The following is a 19,429-nucleotide window of genomic DNA, read 5'->3' on the forward strand; positions in this document are numbered from 1 at the left end:
TTTATCCAGGAAGTTGAACCACTATTATTATATGGACATATTAATAATTAGATGTGTATGTATCAAAAAAACAGGTGTATTAGTATCAAATCTCATTATATTTTTATTTATAATTATAATTATAATTATAATTAATAGAAAATTAAGAAAAGACAAAAAAATAACTCAGGTCCACCATTCGAGTGGCTTCTCCAATTTCTATCTTCCACCTCGTTCATCACATCTAACCGCCTACTCCCGACGACTATTTCTTAGCTTTCTTCGCCTGATCGCAATCGATCTGGTTGAATATGGACTATCAATCTTCATCATCATCTTTGAGTCTGATCTTCGAGGGATTGAGATTGATACCAATTATTCACTATCAAATAGGGTTTATCTGTTTTCTCATCATTTTCATTTACAACTTTTTAGAGTTTCATTTCATTCACGACCTTTTCTTCACTTTCTTCCGAGGCTCTCCTATTTCTCTAACTTACAATCCTTCCTCTCACGTTTACCATGGCGTTGCTTCTAAATGTCGCCTTCTTCATGCCAGGCACGTGCACCTCTTCCCTTGTTTTACTTTTTATTTCTAATTTCTAATTTTCTTCAGTAAATTTAAATTTTATTTATTATTATTTTTTTTAATAATAATTAAGGTACATGGCTACACCCTGGCTCTCAAGTCCTCATGTTCAAACTACTTTTCTGAATTTTCATGGGAGACCTCCACCTGTTGATTATACAAGGTATGTATATGTATGTCTCACATTTGATAATAATTAACCTTTTTATCCAAAATTTGATTATTAAATTATCAATTATCAATTATTATCCAATCCTAGGCATAATGGTTGCATAAACACTCCATATAATCAATAAAACTGAATGGCATACATATGTTATAAATGGAATGCGAAGCTGTTAATTTAATTTTGTTGTTTATCTGGTTGAATTTGTATGGTTATCAGTTATAACTACAGTAAGTATTGTATTTGTAATTCAACAAAGTAAAGTAAACAATTTGAATATATAACCAGGGGCGGACCTATATGGTTCCGACCGGTAGCACGTGCTACCAGTCAAATACGCGATGTAGTGGAGAAATTTTGGGGGTTTTAACTAGTGACACCAGTGAAAAATGTAAATTTTCTGAGTGACACCATAGAAATTATAGGGATTATGATAGTCAATCAGTGTATGCGTTTGTTTTCCTAATAATTGTTTTACAACTTTGTATAAATATATGTCGAGCAAAATAAAGATGGAAAGAAGCAGGTAGGTGAGTTTAGGGAGACTTGTTGGGGAAGATGACTTTGGGAGAGGGTAAATATTTGTCTTTTTGTATAAATATATGTCGAGCAAAATAAAGATGGAAAGAAGCAGGTATGTGAGTTTAGGGAGACTTGTTGGGGAAGATGACTTTGGGAGAGGGTAAATATGTCTTTGAAGATTATGTAAAATATTTAAATATGTAAATAAATGTATAGACTTATAATGTTAATATATCATCGTGTTTAATGAATTTTGCATTGACCTAAGTATATACGGAGTAACCGTCTAAAACGATGCATGTTAAAATGTTTCATAAAATCAATGGAAATGATAAATAGGAATTTAAAATTTGAATATGTGTGTATTTTTTTACCCTTCGCTACCCTTCCCTCAATTACTCATTTACTTGAGACAATGAATAATTCATCTTAATTACGTTGTATGCTAGCTTACCCTTTACATTGTATTTTTTTTACCTTTCGTCTCAATTACATTGTATGCCAATTTAGTCTTTACATTTTACCTACTTTTATCAATGACATACAAAGTTAACTATTAATTTGAGACAATCCGAAAATATATTGCTTATTAAACTGGCTCAAAAATTAAATGTTAGCCTATTAATATGTTTCAATATATACGTTTTCGTTTTAATAAACTAAGTTCCCCTCAACTGTAATTACTAGCTCCGCCTCTAGAAAATGAGTCATTTGGTAGAAAAAATTTTAAATTTTAACTAGTGACACCAGTGACTATAATTCTTAGATCCGGCACTGTATATAACACTAGTGATATGTTTGGTATTACTTATTTCTTACTGTATTATGTATTTATATTTGTACTCCCAGAGAAATATTTCACGCTTCTGATGGCGGAACGTTTGCTCTGGATTGGCTGAAGAGTTCTGATGGTATTGTGTTTATTACTTCAATTTATGTTTTCATTAGTCTTGATTTAGATAACATATTTCATGATCGAGAGCTTGTAGAAATTTACCTAAGGTTGTAGGTTTGAGTTTTTCTATGTTGCGTTTGAATTTTGTTTAACAATGCAGTTTTGGGAGATTTAACATATGAAGATGATAGAGCCCCCATCGTAATTGTAATACCTGGATTGACTAGTGATTCCTCTTCAGCTGTAAGTTTTGCCACTTAATTTTATGTATGAATGCTTATTAAGAATGTTTTTTATATTCTTATAGTCAAGGTTTAAAAAAAAAGGGAAACGCGCCTTGAGGCGTTTTCCCTTTGTGAGGCGAGGCGTATGCCTCGAGGCGAACCGAGGCGAACGTTCGAGGCGGAGTTAAAAAAAATACATAGAAAATTATAAGTTCATTACAAGTTTCAACCGTTTCAAAATATAAGTTCATTACATCAACAAATACTCATAAAAAACACAAAATCATATCAGATAATTATTAATTAACATCAAGTGATACATCATTATTAACAAAATCACAATTAACAAAATCAGATACATTATTAACAAAATCACAATTAACAAAATCAGATACATTATTAACATCAGAACAGGTACATTACAAAACAAATTAGAAACAGATGTGCAATTAACATAACAGGGGTTTAGAAACAGAGATATTAGATATTAGAAAAGTGATAGAGAAACAGAAGAAATTATGAAATTAAAATTATCTGGAGAAATTGTTGCTGTTGATTGAGTCGCATAAATTGAAAAGCATAAATTGAGTGCATAAATTGAGTTCTGGAGTTGAAAAGCCCTTTTATAAAAACATAAATTATCCGCCCTAGTTTTAGCGGCCCAATTTTTGCCTCCAGACCCCTTTCCTGCTGTTTTTTTGCTAAACTCAATGAGGCGCACGCCTCTCAATTGAACCGCCTCAGAAGCAAATCGAACCGCCTCGGCCCAATGAGGCGTACGTTTTATAATCACCATTGAGGCGTACGTATTGAAACGGAAGTTTGGAAAAACGTACTGAGGCGCGCCTCGAGGCGTACGCCTCAACCGTTTTTTAAAACCATGCTTATAGTTATAGTTATTTAAATTTACTTTTGGTTAGTCACATTGTTGTGCTGAAACCAAACTTTTATGATATATTGTACTATCAAACCCTACTAGAATTTAAGACAGTTAAAGAATATCTATTATTCTAATATATGATACATCAAATATATTATCTTTAACATGCATACTACATGTTCGTTATTTGTGATGTATCATTTGACGATCTACCAATATCTTGCTCTACACTCGGCACCATATATTTCATGATATATCATCAGGGAATGAATAATTTGAGGACGTACGATTATTAAAGAAATTCAAAATGTAGTTACATATTATGTGGTCCTTTTTCTTGTATTGACAAAATGTTCATAATTGTTTAAAAAAAAAATTCAGTATATCAAGCATCTTGCCTACTCTACCGCCAAACGAGGATGGAACGTTGTTGTTTGCAATCACAGAGGGCTCGGAGGAGTTTCTGTTACGGTGAGCACTTTATAACATATGATGCATGTTTTTGGTAGCATTAAATGAAAGTGTAATATAAGTTATAATGGGTCTATACTTGTTTATGTTTCGGCACTCTCTTTACCCCAATGTAAGACAGTTGTTTATCAAATTTTCATTACTTCATTTTCACATTTTAAACCTATTGTTCCACTACCGTTGTTGGTATAATTATACGATTGCACACAACACAGACACATGGTCTACGGTTCTGACCCATTGTTTGGAGTCCTCAGATGATTCCAACCTTGTCACATGTATGTTTTTGATCTTATTATGTTGGAACTTAAAATGAAATGAATATATAAGTAAGCCACTCTAATTTGAACAATAATAATATATAATAAGGTAAAGGTAACAACCGGTTACCTTTTTCCACATCGTGAACCTTTCTATAAACAAATCTACAAGATTGTACATTCTACTTTTGACCTGTTACTTTTAAGATTGATTTCCGAGTGACTGGGTACTACATAACATAAGGTACACTGACCTGTTTATATATAAAAGAATATTTAATGAGTCGAGTTGATTATTTTAATGAGTACAATGATCATGGATTGTATTTATTCTTTTTCTTCAAGTCACTCAAGTTAGACTTGATTGTGTAATGCTTTTGTATATACAGTCAGATTGCTTTTATAATGCTGGGTGGACAAAAGACACTCGGGATGTCATTAACCGTCTTCATCATGACTATCCGGATGCACCTCTTTTTGCTGTCGGTACTAGCATTGGTGCCAACATTCTGGTACATTTACTTCATACTTTTATTTCTTTTGTTATTGCTAATTGTTATTATCAAATGAGAATCATTTACATTATCAGTCATGCTTTTTCTTGCATGTTTGGAGTGCTGCTTTAAAGAGCATTTTATAATTATACTTAAATACATAGATGTTAAACTTGATGATGCACAAGTCGGTTGAAATAACACCTAAAACAAGTTGACTCGGTACTTGGCTCAAATTTGACCTGACTTGACAAGTTGACTCAAACGTTTTGTGTATAATGAATTTTCAGGTGAAGTATCTTGGAGAAGATGGGGAAGATCTTCCTATTGCTGGAGCAGTTGCTATCTGTTCTCCTTGGGACCTTTTGGTTAGTGCTCTACTTACCCAAATTGACACATAGAATCTTTCACCTTTGTAATTGGGTCGTCCCTGGAAAAGTTAACGGTATTGTTGCGGCAATAAATAATTTGGACTAGATGTTTATTTGTGTGAATGTGATACTTTCTATTCCATCTCTCACATTTAGACATTATGTATTCATTTTATAAAATAAAAAAATGTTTTGGCAGATTGGCTCTAGGTTCATATGTCGAAGGACTGTACAAAAATTCTATGATAAGGCTCTTACTGTTGGTCTTCAAGAGTATGCACAACTGTATGTGGTCACTATCTTTGTTTCAATCTTTTTTTTATCAAATTAAATATAAAATGTAGTCGTTAATGGATAGGTCACGCTATTTTATGCTAAGTTTAGTTTTTTTATTGCAGGCATCAAACTTTATATTCTCGGCTTGCAGATTGGGATGGTATTGTAAAGGTACATAGGCTTAATAAAGTAAAAAGTTGTTGGGTTTATTTATCTATTTTGGTTAGGTAACATTCTCAGAGCGTATAATGTTTAGTTATTTTTATCCTTTTGCTAGTCACGTACTATACGGGATTTTGACAATTATGCGACTCGTCTAGTTGGCAAATTCGAGGTAACCCTCTTTAAACTTATTACAAATGTTCTTACATAGCTTTTTTTTAATTATATATTTGTTGTTGAAGACAGTAGATGCATACTATAGGCATTGTAGCAGTGCTCAGTACGTGACGAAAGTTTCGATTCCGTTATTGTGTATAAGTGCTTTAGATGATCCCGTTTGTACTTGGGAGGCAATTCCATGGGACGAGTGCAGGTATACTCTTGCATAGTTGTCAATTTTGTCTCTTTTGGTAAAAAAAAGTCGGGTCAAAGTCGGTCAAAAGTCGACCTTTTGTCTTGGTGGGTCAAATTGTTAAATTAAAAGACAATGGGTTAAAAAGAACTAAGCTAAACGGGTCAAAAGTCGCCAAAATGGTAAATTTTTAGAACATAAGCGAAACGTCCTGAATTATATAATTGAAACTTTTGGGTTATTGTTGAAAGAAAATATATTCATTGTAATCATGGTTGTCGTGCTAATATACGGACATTACATATATTGATATGTGATGAAATTTTAAATGACCAATCCATTTTGCGATTTCTACTTATACATGTTTACCTCTATTTTTCATTTATGTTGTTCATGCTAGGGCCAATAAAAATATCGTGCTGGCTGTAACGCGAAATGGAGGACATCTTGCTTTCTTCGAGGGTCTTACTGGATCTAGTTTATGGTATAATAATCTTTATTTACTTTTCATGTGTATTAATTGCAAAAGTTATAATACCATCTCATGTGTATTAGTTGCAAGCAAATACTGTAGTAAGAACATTTTATGCAAATAATTTCCACGGATGATATTTGTGAGTTTTGAGCAAATTGCAGGGACTATTTTGTAATTCACTTCAAAATGTATAATAGCTACATATTGATTAGACCTAAGCTTGTTACCTAAGTGTATTTGCTGTCAACTTTCAGGTGGGTGAGAGCGACGAATGAATTTCTTGGTGTTCTGCACAATAGCCCCTTCATGCATTCACAACATAAGGTGAAAAATCATTTTTCATAAGGCTTTAACATAAACCTTATTAATGCATATTGCTACATCAGAATGTAACTTGTGATGTTGTTAACAATATATATGTCAGAATCCTCAACATACTGGACCTGAATCTACTGTTGATCAAGGACCATATGTTAATGTTTCAAATGGAATGGTTGCTGCCATCAGCAACAATAATACATTATCACGTGATGATGTCGTAGAAGATCCATATGAAAAACTTAATGATGAAAGTGGTGAAACGAATACCGAAGAACGTGTTTTAGCGAATCGTAGTGGTCAAATTTCCAAGCCAGTTGATCTGACCGGGATAATAAAATGGTTGGATGAGTTGCTTGTACAAAATAGAAGATCAACATGGATGCTTTCTTATATTGCCGTCATGTCAACGTTGCCGTTGTTGGGTATAGCCTTCTACTTCATTACGAGGAAGAAGAAATTTAAGAAGATTTAAGTACCAAAATCACTCAAGTGATCGATATATGTTGGCACACCTTTCCCATTGTTAAAATTTGGTTTTTTTTTTTTTTTTTTTTTTAAATCTATTTAATATGCTATTATAGAAAATAACGATTATTTGATGAAAGGAACTTTTCGCCATAAAATGTATATTCTATATCTTTTCCACATAATTCATCTGTTGGTGTTGCAAAAAAATTATAAAGTTAAATAATGTGTTAATTGTATGTATTATGCATAAAAATATTGTTACTCAGAAGGGTTGATTTTTGCAAAAGATTGCTAGATCTACATTTTCGGACTTGAAAAGAGACTGCTGCACATGGGTAGAAATTTTAACTCACTTAGGTGGTAAGATGGGCGTGTTGGGTCATTGGACTGATATGGGGTTTGACTTTTGAGCAACACAAATTTCTTAAACTGGTCAAACCAGGTGGGTATTGGCCTGTCAAACATTTGATTTTTATTTTCTTAGAGAATTACTTATCTAGTATGATTTGTTTAAAAAAAAAAACACTATCAAATATGATTAACAAAACAGTAAGTTTTAGGGAGGTGATACTCACACACTCATTATTGATCTATACACACCTAAATTACTAGTATACCTTTATTTACAATAATGGAAGTTCAACTCTTTATACAAACTTAGGGATATAATTGTAAGTTTCATGGTAAAAAGTGTGTATGGATCAAAACTGGGTGTGTGAGTACCATATGAGAAACTAGTAATGCAGTTTTAGTGGCCCTTTTCCTTTTTATATGTTGCCTTCAGTTTTATTTGTTTTACACTACTCCCTTCGTCATAATTTATTGTTTAAATTAATTGTTAACTTTAATAAATTAGATAGTAATAAGGTAAAGTTCTACGTTCATAATTTATTGTTTAAATTAATTTTTAACTTCCATAATCCATCCATAAATAGATAGTAATAAGAAGGTAAAGTTCTATTTCATTAATGTATGCATGTAAAACAAAAAAGTAGTTAAAAGTCAGGTGTAAAGTTGTGAAGTTAATAAAACGTACATTTTTTATGATTTGCAAAATAATATATTGAAATTCCAAACATTAGTTGCATCATTGATTCATTGTTGACTGTTGAGTATCACTTGACAATTCACATGGTTAAACAAGGTCATTCTTGTCACCAACTCAACAAGTGGGTACAACAATTCCATCACATGATGTTAATGTATGATTGCAAGTTTACTAAACCAATCAAGATATTCAACATAAAACCAGACAATACTTTCTGAACATGATTTGTTTTCCAAGGATTCTTCTAAAATGTGAATGACAAAACAGTTGCAACTCACAATAGTAACTCATAATAGTTGCAACTCTTTTTATAGTACGTACATCAACAACGGTTTTATCTCCTAAACTTTATATAAATTATGGAGTACATAACATAATGGATGGATCGAGATTCTAATGTGCAGAAGACAATTAATAAAAAGAAGAAACAATCGCATATGTCGTCTAACCTTGATGGACCTATTCTTCATGGACTTTATCATCCTCATCTTCATTCTTATTCTCATTTTCGTTCTTGTTTTCGTTTTCATTATCACCCTCATCTTCATTTTCATTCTCATTTTTGTTCTCGTTTTCGTTATCATTATCACCCTCATCTTCATTTTCATTCTCATTATCATTTTCATTATCAACCTCATCTTCATTTTCATTCTCATTTTCATTATCACCCTCATCCTCATTTTTATCCTCATTATCATTTTCATTCTCGTTTACATTATCATTATCGCTGTCTTCTGAACCTTCTTCATCGTCAGTGTCATCTTCTTCCGAATCTTCATCACTTTCAATAGGTAGTTTAGGTTTTGGTGGCGGCACAAAACCGAAAGTGGACTGCCTTCGTTTCCCAACAACGATGTTGCTCATGTCTATGCCTTCCAACTCTTTTGCTCTTTCCTTTCTCCGTTTCACGTCTTTGATATCTAACAAAAACGTAATGTTTTCCTTGATTAACACTTACTTGTAGCATCGATATCAGACTACTAAAACACATGAGTTGAGCTTTCGAACTAATAAATAGCTGCACGTACCAAATTCAACCCTTTTGCATATAAATGTATCAAACTGGGTTGTGCTCTATCTCAAAAGGGCCAAATAAACTGTTTTTACAAGTAAATCCATTTAATTATTAACGCATCATAAAAGAGTAAGATCAGTAAGCTTGCAATATTGTTTTTGTAATTAAAACTAAAGCATTGATTTTTTCAATTTCAAACAAAAAGAAAATAGGCATGAAAGTGTGAGTGTGGGTCCACCCAACCCAACCCAACCCGACCCGGCCCATCTGAGATGTTACCAACCCGACCCATCTGAGCAATATCCATAAATAGCTAACCTTTCTCCGAAGGGTTGGATGACTGTGAGTGTGGGTCTACCCAACCCGACCCGACCCATCTGAGATGTTACCAACCAGACCCATCTGACCTATATCCATAAATAGCTAACCTTTCTCCGAAGGGTTTGATGACAATCCTTCTTTTGAGAGAAGCTCTTGTAGTTCCTTAATTAAGAAGGCCTCACGTTTGTCCTCAGGAGCTTGTTTCGCTTTCTTGTATATGGTAGGAGCAACACTATCAAGAAACAAAACAACAAGATTAATTAAAAAAAAAGGCAATAAAAAATTTAATCAGATGTTAGAACGTCGAAAGACAGAATAGGAAAAACCTCATCCCACAAGCTTTAATAATTGATTTCAGACGCTCCACTTTCTTTCCATATTCAGGAGCAGCTACCACTTCCTTCTGTAAGTAATAAAATTTCAAAAACTATTTAATACTTTCTAAGCATCTGAATACATGTTAGGCGAGTTTTGCTACGTTTGATCCACGTTTCATTACATTTTTTGCCACCTTTTAATTTATAATTCAGCCATTTTTTGTTAGCATGTGATTCAGATTGTGGTACCTTTTTCTTCTCAGCAGATGTTTCTTCAGAATTCTTGATCGTTTTTTTATTCGTTCGATCAGCTTCTTGAGCAGATTTTTTGACCTACCATCAAAGCAATACAACCCAAATAGACCAGTAATTAGCATATATTAGATATAATTGACACTTCGAATTAACAGACAGGTATAAGAGAAAAATATACTAACTTTCAAAGATTTTTTAGCATGGGATTCAGATTCATCATCAGATTCTGATACGTTGTTCTTCTCAGCAGATGTTTGTTCTGAAGTCTTGATCTTTTTTTTCTTTGTTCGATCAGCTTCTTGCGCACGCCTTTTAAGTTTCTTGGGTTCTTCAGTTTTTTGAAGTTTTGCTTTTGGGACCAATTTCTTTTTTGGTTTCACTTGAGAATCTAATTTATTACTTCCAGAATCAACATCTGATTTGGAGCCAGTCTTGTTTGGAGCCTCACTTTCAGAATTTAAAATCTGTAGATGAAGTAAAAGCGTAAGTACGCCTTAGTGACAAACAAACTTTCCAAAACAACACAACAAACGACATCAAATAGGTTATCTTACCTCGTCTAATTGCTTACTTATTAGTTTTTTAAACGAATCAAGAGAAAACTTATCAAGTTTAAGTTCTTCCTCCACAATTCGACGGACACTCGCCATTGTAAGTTCCCTGAAAAAAAAAAAAGATAATTACTAAAAAAATAGTATTTCAAAAATAATATAATTATATTTTCTTGTTTGAAAACAAATTAAAATGTCAAATATCTGAGCTACACTTTGGGCAAATTTTAACACTCGACCCATTTTCTTTTCAACTAATTTGACCAATCAGAGAAAGTGTAACCCCATCAGTCCGTTCATAAGTAAAAAATGGATTGCTTAAAAAACAAAGTTACATACTCAGATTTCGATCTAAAATAAGTTGCTTTGTTCCAAAGGGCGTCCTTTATTATGTCCTCGGTAGGTATTTTGTCAACTGCAGCCCCTGAACTTTCAGAAATTACAGATTTGGCTACTTCATTTTCTGACAAAAGTTCCATTTGAGGTGAGTTTTCAATTTTTGCAACGTCTTCTGTTACCGGTTGCTCTTTGAGTTGCTCATCTTCTTCAACTTTGACATCTTTTGACTCTTTTGGTTCTGAACACTTGGAGACATTGTCATCATCTTCTGTACCACTCAAGTACTAGAGAGGCATTGAGAATATTATACAAATGAGGTGTCAATCGCTACGTTTACTGAATTAAAAAGCTTTTAAACTTTACCAATCTGAGATAAATTTATAACTGAGTCATCATAATCATAACTCTAAAATATAAGTACTTTTTATATGCATCAACAAGAAAAGGTACCTTCTCCAACAATTGTTTAACATATTTCTTATGTACATCCAATGCATATGTATCTAAACCCAAGTCTTTCTCCAATAATCGTCTAACTCCCACAAAAGATACTGACCTGCTTAATGAAAAAAGAACGTATATATTAAACAGTACAGTGTATTTCATGGTTATCACAGCTGAAAATTCTATAAAAAAACAAATGAGAAGCTATAAAGCAAAGGCACACATGCACAAACAATTTCATAAGTGTGTTATTTGACAATTACATAGCTCGATTGTAAGAGTTAAAGTATTTAAGAATTTTTTGAATGATTTTAAAATAACTGTATCATCCAAAAAACAAAAATTAGTTGACATCAATATACAATATTTGAAACAAATGGCATATTCATCGAAAGCTAATTATATTGATTTTATAGAATATTGTTACAGTGTGTTTGGTGATGAGGCTTCAAGAAGCACAAACAGCAGCAGTAAAACCTTCACGAAACTTATCTTTTTAAACAAGGAATCGAAATTTAAACCCATTTTAGAGAACCCTAACCCACCAACCAAACATACCCCATCCCCATTTAGTATACCACTCATTTCTCGACTAGTAAACACATCGTAGACTATATAATATATTTCACTATCATTATGATTAGATTTTCAGGTTTCATTATCTAATTGAGCAAGGAATTCATCCTATCCATGTGAATATAGAAAACGAATATGAGTATATATGCCACTAAACCCTAGATAGCATACTAATGGTTGCAACAGCACAAAAATAGAACATGATGCAAGCAGACAATAATACGAGAATACTGAAAAACCTAAACAATAAACGACATAAAAATATTTCAATTAGAAGAAGAAAAAAAAAAGTACTCTGCTTGGTCTCTGAAATGTTGACTGCGAGCGCGCATAGCTTGTTGAATCTGAGACTCGATACTCGTTTGATCCTCCTTCATTTTACTTACCTTCTAATTGGTCAATCCGTAGTATAAATTAAGAAGAAGAAGAAGAAGAAGAAGAAGAAGAAGAACCCTAGTAGTAGTAGTACTAGTGAGCTTTCGTTCGCTAAAGCCCTAGATTTGACTAGACTCAAAAATCAAAATGGCCTGCAAAAAGCTTCTATGACTACTAATTAATTACACTCGGGCTTTTATTTCAAAATGCCTTTTTATTTTATGATTTACAATTTATTTATTTATTTTATTATTTATTTACTAGTATAAAACTAATGGTAAGCCCTCATGTTATGTCGGGTTCGTGAATTATCGATAAGTTATGTCTTTACGAATTATTCACGTCAATGTGGGAAAACTTTTCAATTTATCTTAGGAAAAGTAATGAATTATCTTTTTTTCTATTTAGTTTAATCTCATTTAACCTCTATTGACCTTTATTGTCTTCATGCAGCTCTATTCCAGTCTTAAACTCTATTTTTAGATTTAGATGTAATAATAAATTTGTAGAGATAAGGTGTGTGATTGAATTAAAAAAAAAAAGTAAAATGATTGTGGTAAATTTGTAACACGTATAAACCTGAGTATTATTTAATCTCATTTAACCTTCTTTTTTTTTGCCTTCATGTAGCTCTATTCCACTCGTAGACTTTCTATTTTTGAATTTAAATATCATAAATTTGTAAGAATAAGGAGTGTAGTTAAATTATCAAAAGTAGGAAGATTGTGATAAGTCTGTAAAAGATATAAATTTAACTATTTATAACCCCTTTATCTTTTAGGTAAAGGGGTAATTTATAAATATATATAACCTCAATTTAAAAGGCCTGATTTTCATTTTAGAATTTTTTAAATATATATATATATATATATATATATATATATATATATATATATATATATATATATATAGTGGTATGATCAAGAGGGAAGTAACCATTCGGGGGGAAGCAAAAACTTTTTTTTTCCGTTTTTTGAAAAAACTTTGTTCACTAACATTATAGATGAGATGAAAATATAAACATTTAGTAGAGACACTTTGTGATAAATGTTTTTATTTTGGCGGGAAAACACTCGAAGAAGTAATATATAACAATTATCGTATTTTTCGAGCGTATTTTGAGGTTTTAGCTATTGGGGTTTAAATATTAGGGTTTAGATATTAGGGTTTATAGGGTTTAGATATTAGGGTTTAGAAATTTAGGGTTTAGGGTTTAGATTTAGGGTTTAGATTTAGGATTTAGATTGAGTTTTTAACACGAACGGTTTAGAGTTTAGGGTTTAGGGTTTAGGGTTTGGTGTTTTGGGTTTATGGAATAAACCCAAAACACCAAACCCTAAACCCTAAACTCTAAATCGGGCTAAATTTTACTTCACAAAACATGAAAAAAAAACATTCATGTTCTTCACGAACAATATTATCTTGAATGTTATTTTTGTCGATTGCTTTCCCGCCTAAATAATAACATTCATCACGAAGTGTCTCTTCTAAATGTTCATATTTTCGTGTGATCTTGATGCCGGAAAAAAAAATGTCAAAAAAAACGAAGAAAAAAAAAATTTGCTTCCCCCCGTTTCCCCCCGATTGGTTACTTATATATACATCTATTTATATATTTATATATTTATATATATATACATTAAAAGAAAAGATACATTTAATCAATAACTTTGAATCTGGACCATTAGATTAAAAAAATGACATCCATTACCCCTAATTCACAACCAGATCAACCCATAACCTTATAACATATCTTAATCACTTTTATCACCTTAATACCCCTAAAAAAAACACGGGACCTCAATAAAACAAAACGTATCAACACTTTCTTCTCTCTATTCTCGCTTCATCCCTACCATCGCAAAACCTCGCTACCATCGCATTCACATGCAGGGAAGCTTCACAAATCGCTCGCATAAATCATCATCTATAATCTTCTACGGGCCGAATTTTTGAATCTAAATCTTCCGTTGAATAATCTTCATTTGCAAACCGCGGGTTAGTAATTCTTAATTTTTGTTTCTATTTTCAGGTTTTACGATTGTCGTGTCTGATGTATTGTGTTAACCGATGATCAATCTTTCGATTTTTAATACTTTAATTGTTCAGAAGATGATTATCCATGGACGACGTATTCATAACCTTTGATTACTGAAATCAAGGTATGTATTTTTTGTATGAATTATGGTTTTTATTGGGTTTTTTAATTAATTTTTTTCAAAAAAAATAAAAAATTCTTCATGTCTGCCATTTTTATAATATATGGATTTCAGAATATGATATTTTTCTCATACATGCTATTTTCTTAATATCTGAATTTATGTATTTCTAAGTAGAGAGCTCGTGCTCTTGATCTTACAGTTTCTTGATGAAGAAAAATTAAAAGGAACTATTTATAAGTAATTCCTTTTTTTTATATATGTATTGTGTGATTAAATTGTCTATCATAATACATTTTAATAAGTAAAGTTGTTTAACTTGATGTGTAATCTTTATGGGTTTTATGATTAGGCTTGAACAAGAATCGGGGTTTTTCTTTAACATGAAGTATTTTGAAGATGAAGTTCATAATGGGAATTGGGATGAGGTTGAGAAGTACATTTTTGGGTTTACAAAAGTGGACGGCTTGTGATTAATTACAGCAAGTTGAGTTATATTAACATGTAGAATCTGTGTGATTATTTACAGTAAGTTGAATAACTTGCTTTGTCGATTTCATTTTGACAGTTTCTTTCTTAAGAATAGCAAGAATGACGCCCAATTAACTTATTATGATTATTTACAGCAAACGGTGAAATATGAATGGATTGTGACATTGATATTGGTTTTCAAACAAGAATGGTAAATAAGTGGGTTGGATAACGGCTTGTGAAAGGTCTCATTCAAGTTATTGACTTTAAAACAAGAATGGTAAATCAGTCGGGTAAGGCCGGTTGAATGACATGTCAGAACAGTAATTTCTATCCATATACGATACTAGTGGAGTAATTTCTATCTTCCTTCATCAAGTTTTAAACTTTTTTAGCAGTACTATGATGATACTTTAGTAGCAGTTATGTGACGATATTTCGACGATATTTCATTAACATATTTTTAATTATTCATCATTTTAGCAAGGGTTTATAATAAACAATCAGTAGTGTTATTAAATTATGATCAAATGAAGATATATGTTATACATTATACATAGAATGTCAAATTAAACTTACCATATTTTTATATAGTTGCAGTTTATTTTGTATCAGGCTACTATCAATTATCGAATCTGTAAGTGTAGTTGTGTAATATTTTCAAATTTCATATTCAGTTTTGTTGAATTTAATTTTCGTATTAACACAACTCATCAAATTCGAACGCTTTGATGAATTAATTTTGGGAAATTAATTGTGAATTATTAACTTTCTATTAAAAGGTATGGAATCTGTGATTGAATAAATGAATATCTACTAAAGTTTTGAATTTATCGTATTAGAAGCCAAATCTGATGTATTACTAACAAAACTTATCTTAATGTTTCCTTAAACATACAGTTTCTTCACATGTTCGTTCTTCTTCAAGCGTAACTGATGTGTTCACTACGTGAGATAACCATGTTTTTCGGCTATTTCCCTAATAGTAATCTTATATTTCAGATTATGTTGTATGAAAATGCATTTTCTATTTTGCGTTATGTTAACTATTTGCTGGGTTAATTAATAGATCTGTTATTCATTCTCAAAATGGTATTGTTGGTGTATCTGTTGGGCCGACTTATATTACAAGTGATGTTATGATTGTTGAAAGGTATGTATGTAAAATAACCCACTTTTTACAAATAAGTTTTATTTAAAAAAAATAGTTAACGAAAAATTTGTTCTGCGTGTTTTTTAGTTTGATTCATGTTGTCTGATGGACAGGTGTTACTTCATATTATCATGACTTAGGAGACTGTTGTAACATGTGTGCCCATAGTCTCAAAATATGCACACCTATTGGGTACGTACTCCCGAAATACTTGACGCTGCTTGGGTATGTACTCCAGCAGTTTTATGTTTGAAGCTTTCAATAATTCAGGAGGTGTAGATTTGAATGGATATCTACAAGGTTAAATTTCTTTCAATAATTTAGATGTTGATGTTACTTCACTTTATACAATTTGTTATTTAAGATGTCCATACTTAAATTAATATCAGCAAAGCATGATTCTGGAAACATGTACAGATGTGGCTGCATTTTTGTGCCTATATATCCTTTTGGTTAAAAAATTATTTCAATGGTAGTTAGCTTGGTGGTGTACAAATGTACAATGAATAACACATTAAACAGTATGTTGTAATGATTTGGAAGTTAGCTTGGAGTGATGGGTCTGTTGTGGGTCCAATTTATAAGAAATGATGTGTTTAGTGAAGGTGAAATTGTTTTTATCTACAACTCCAATTTCACATTAACTATAAAAGTCAAAAATCCTCACAGTTTTTTTTTTTTTTTTTTTTGGGCAGATATATGACTCTCTACTTGAAGCTAAATGATGTGTTTGAGTTTATTGGTGTCCTTACTTTTGACACTGATGTAAAAGATGATAAAAGTGGTGAAAATGAATTCTCAAATTGTTTTCTCGAAGAAGAATCAGTCAACCTACCATCTAGCAAGGTTTGACTTTTAGTGAGTCTGATTTATTTTTTTATGATTTAACATGTTACAAACTATAAGGTATTGTATTGTACACGAAAAGGTTTCACTCCGTGACATGATTATTATCTCACCAACATTGGAGGTAGATGTTGATCCGAATTGTTGCTAAACCACAACTTCATTGTTTGTTTACAATGTAAAATATGTTCTGATTTTTTGTGATCTTACAGTCAAAACCATATTTGGTGAAAGGAATACGTGAATTTATATTACGCCATCTTACTGTAGTTCTCGGTGACGACGAGATAGCAGCTCATTATTTGCTGTTACACCTGTTGTCAAAGGTTAGAAGTTGCACCGTCGTCTCTACAATACCACCCCGTTCAAATTATTTGCTCAAAACTTGGAAAATAAGTCCAAACTTGGAAGAAACTCGGGGGATTACTCAAGAAATCAGTCAAAATTGCTCAAAAATCGGTCAAAATTGGTAGAAGTCAAACTTGGTCAACATTCGAGTACTCCCTGAAAAGTCCCAACTGAGTACACCTCGAGTAAAGATTTTTGCAACCTTGTTCGCGTCGATATTGGTAATTCACAGTCTTATATGTGTCTTTGATTTAGGCTATTAAGTAATTTTAAAAAACCTATTGTTATGAAGTATGTTGATCCATCAGTCACTGTCAAAGCACCTGCGGGTCTTAATGGTATGAAGCTTGGCCGGAAAATCCTGACTGTAAGTCAAGCAACTCAAGATGTTTCGTTAATGGTACTACATCATTCTCTTGATTTTTTTTCTTAATAAATATTAGCGTATTTTGTGCACTTTATCTTCCATTAGTGGTAGTAAGATCAACCCATTGATTGATGAAACTTCATTGGTTTATAGCATGTTTTATCACTTGCTGGCCAAATTGGTCAAATTAAAAGGGTGTATTTTTATTACAAATGAATTTAATTGGTTAAACGAGTCCAAATGGTGTAATTAAAAGTTGCATTATATATATATATTTTTTTTTTTTTGCAAATGAATCAAATGGGTTGAATGGGTTAGAAATGAATCAAATTTGGTTTTGAATGTTTATTATCCTGTGAAATTGGCCCGACACCCAAGCTGCCTGACCCACCCATCTTGCAACCTCCATGTTCTTTTACGCGGTATAATTCCGCTTTATGAGTATGATTTTCTGTAATTTTTAATATATATTAATATAATATAGAGGTAAATTTTAAGTAGGTTGGTTAATGGTCAAGGAAAAAAAAATTGTTTAATCATGTTCTGAAATTGAAATTTTAAATAATGTTCTGAAATTGCAATTTTAAATAATGTTCTGAAATTGCAATTTGAGATAAGGGGTGTGTGTATGTGGACAAAGGTTTTGAGGGTGACTCAAAAAGTCATGGCGTCAGCTTAACCTACTCATCAAGTCTCGAGTAAATGCACATTGTTACTTCTAGATCCATATAGCATCTATGATGGTTCACTAATCTATTCCATATCATCATTAGCATCTATTACAAGTTAATAACGTGTTGTGTTTTTGCAGACACCCAACATATTTTAGATGATATTTCGGCACATCTACTCCTTGTCATTCCCTTTATCATTTATAAGGCTTATCGAAATCATTTAATTAACACAACTGATATAGTTCTTCAACATATTTCTAGAAAGCTTATATTTGAAATCTATATCTACTAACGAATGTAATATGGGTGGGTCATGCACTTTGGACAATGGAACAAAATGGTTAATATTTTCCATATGTATCAAAATTTGTTGTGTTGACACCATAACTGTATTTGAACAAGAATATCCTTCGAACAAGCATATATTTCTTATATTGTTAGTTGCATTCATTTTTTTAATTTAGATGTTTCTATCTAACATATGTTTTGTTGACTTCTTGACCAATTAGCTTTTTCGTTGTGTTATCACTAACTTTGAAGATATTGGTTAGTATTCATTTGCACCATATATTCTCTAATGTGTTTACTTTTGATTCATGCTCATACAAAGTTTCTTTTTTTTTTTCCAGATTCGGATAAGGAAGAGGACTCTCTTCGGCTAAACAAAAAGAATACCCAATCCCATGCAGTTGAACTAATTTATATTTAGGGGTCTTAGATACTTGAGATTATGTACTTTGGGATTTACCTTGATTATAAAGAAGCTTCTTGACATTTTCTGTTTTTGTTTTAATTTCTTAAATGCTAGGAAATGTGACAAGTGAGATGTATTATTTAATCATTATATGGCGTAGTAATTCTAAAAGCTTTACTTATTAAATGTAGAATGAGTTTGCTATCAAGAGCCCTAGAAAAAAGAGCCCTAGAAACAAGCTAATGAGTCTACCATCAAGACGCCTAAAAATAAGAAGGGAAAGATGTCTACCCCTCTAAATATTTTGCAGTTTTTCTACTTGCCTCTTCTATGAACATCCGTTAGTTTTAACCTACATCTAAAATGATTGTGATGTGAATTTATAATATCAACCGATTAAATTACATTAATTTTGTAATAATTCTTATGTAGGGTGATAAACTTTGTGAAAAGAGTTTAAAGGAGATACGAAGCATACTTATAGAAAGACAATTTGCTGTTCATTGTTGATACTGAATGACAACTTTAAACGATTAGTTGTATTGAATAATCTATGAAGAATTTGTCAGAT

The 19,429-nt window shown here is 31.8% G+C and overlaps 3 protein-coding genes across 3 annotated transcripts; 2 read left to right on the forward strand and 1 right to left on the reverse strand.

Moving 5' to 3' along the window:
* Positions 1 to 211: 211 nt before the first annotated feature.
* LOC139898898 (embryogenesis-associated protein EMB8-like) lies at positions 212 to 7,076 on the forward strand. Its single transcript, XM_071881695.1, has 14 exons — positions 212 to 538; positions 642 to 731; positions 2,106 to 2,167; positions 2,312 to 2,394; positions 3,637 to 3,726; positions 4,376 to 4,498; positions 4,771 to 4,848; positions 5,051 to 5,136; positions 5,250 to 5,298; positions 5,405 to 5,461; positions 5,532 to 5,662; positions 6,042 to 6,125; positions 6,371 to 6,440; positions 6,541 to 7,076. The coding sequence occupies exons 1-14, from the start codon at positions 291 to 293 to the stop codon at positions 6,907 to 6,909; spliced, it is 1,620 nt and encodes a 539-aa protein (XP_071737796.1). The 5' UTR covers positions 212 to 290; the 3' UTR covers positions 6,910 to 7,076.
* Positions 7,077 to 8,126: 1,050 nt separating this feature from the next.
* LOC139902949 (uncharacterized) lies at positions 8,127 to 12,207 on the reverse strand. The gene is made up of 9 exons (XM_071885670.1): positions 12,066 to 12,207; positions 11,202 to 11,307; positions 10,752 to 11,035; positions 10,416 to 10,521; positions 10,044 to 10,325; positions 9,856 to 9,939; positions 9,616 to 9,692; positions 9,397 to 9,521; positions 8,127 to 8,873 (listed from the first exon to the last, which is right to left on the reverse strand). The coding sequence occupies exons 1-9, from the start codon at positions 12,146 to 12,148 to the stop codon at positions 8,413 to 8,415; spliced, it is 1,608 nt and encodes a 535-aa protein (XP_071741771.1). The 5' UTR covers positions 12,149 to 12,207; the 3' UTR covers positions 8,127 to 8,412.
* Positions 12,208 to 15,379: 3,172 nt separating this feature from the next.
* LOC139902951 (mini-chromosome maintenance complex-binding protein-like) lies at positions 15,380 to 18,984 on the forward strand. Its single transcript, XM_071885673.1, has 5 exons — positions 15,380 to 15,929; positions 16,043 to 16,775; positions 16,988 to 17,101; positions 17,416 to 17,523; positions 18,794 to 18,984. The coding sequence occupies exons 2-5, from the start codon at positions 16,629 to 16,631 to the stop codon at positions 18,824 to 18,826; spliced, it is 402 nt and encodes a 133-aa protein (XP_071741774.1). The 5' UTR covers positions 15,380 to 15,929; positions 16,043 to 16,628; the 3' UTR covers positions 18,827 to 18,984.
* Positions 18,985 to 19,429: the final 445 nt, after the last annotated feature.

This window comes from Rutidosis leptorrhynchoides, chromosome 3, assembly GCF_046630445.1.
Source record: "Rutidosis leptorrhynchoides isolate AG116_Rl617_1_P2 chromosome 3, CSIRO_AGI_Rlap_v1, whole genome shotgun sequence".
NCBI classification, from domain to species: domain Eukaryota; kingdom Viridiplantae; phylum Streptophyta; class Magnoliopsida; order Asterales; family Asteraceae; genus Rutidosis; species Rutidosis leptorrhynchoides.

Bases quoted from the DNA above. Each gene is read 5' to 3' on its own strand.
- LOC139902949 (XM_071885670.1), bottom strand. From the start codon at position 12,148: ATGAAGGAGGATCAAACGAGTATCGAGTCTCAGATTCAACAAGCTATG. The intron at 10,522-10,751 runs GTATGTAACTTT...TTTTTTTTTCAG, and splicing joins TATTTTAGATCGAAATCTGA to GGAACTTACAATGGCGAGTG. The intron at 10,326-10,415 runs GTAAGATAACCT...CTTCATCTACAG, and splicing joins TAAGTAAGCAATTAGACGAG to ATTTTAAATTCTGAAAGTGA.
- LOC139902951 (XM_071885673.1), top strand. From the start codon at position 16,629: ATGACTCTCTACTTGAAGCTAAATGATGTGTTTGAGTTTATTGGTGTC. The intron at 16,776-16,987 runs GTTTGACTTTTA...GTGATCTTACAG, and splicing joins TCAACCTACCATCTAGCAAG to TCAAAACCATATTTGGTGAA. The intron at 17,102-17,415 runs GTTAGAAGTTGC...ATTGTTATGAAG, and splicing joins TGTTACACCTGTTGTCAAAG to TATGTTGATCCATCAGTCAC.
- LOC139898898 (XM_071881695.1), top strand. From the start codon at position 291: ATGGACTATCAATCTTCATCATCATCTTTGAGTCTGATCTTCGAGGGA. The intron at 2,168-2,311 runs GTATTGTGTTTA...TTAACAATGCAG, and splicing joins TTGGCTGAAGAGTTCTGATG to TTTTGGGAGATTTAACATAT. The intron at 4,849-5,050 runs GTTAGTGCTCTA...ATGTTTTGGCAG, and splicing joins GTTCTCCTTGGGACCTTTTG to ATTGGCTCTAGGTTCATATG.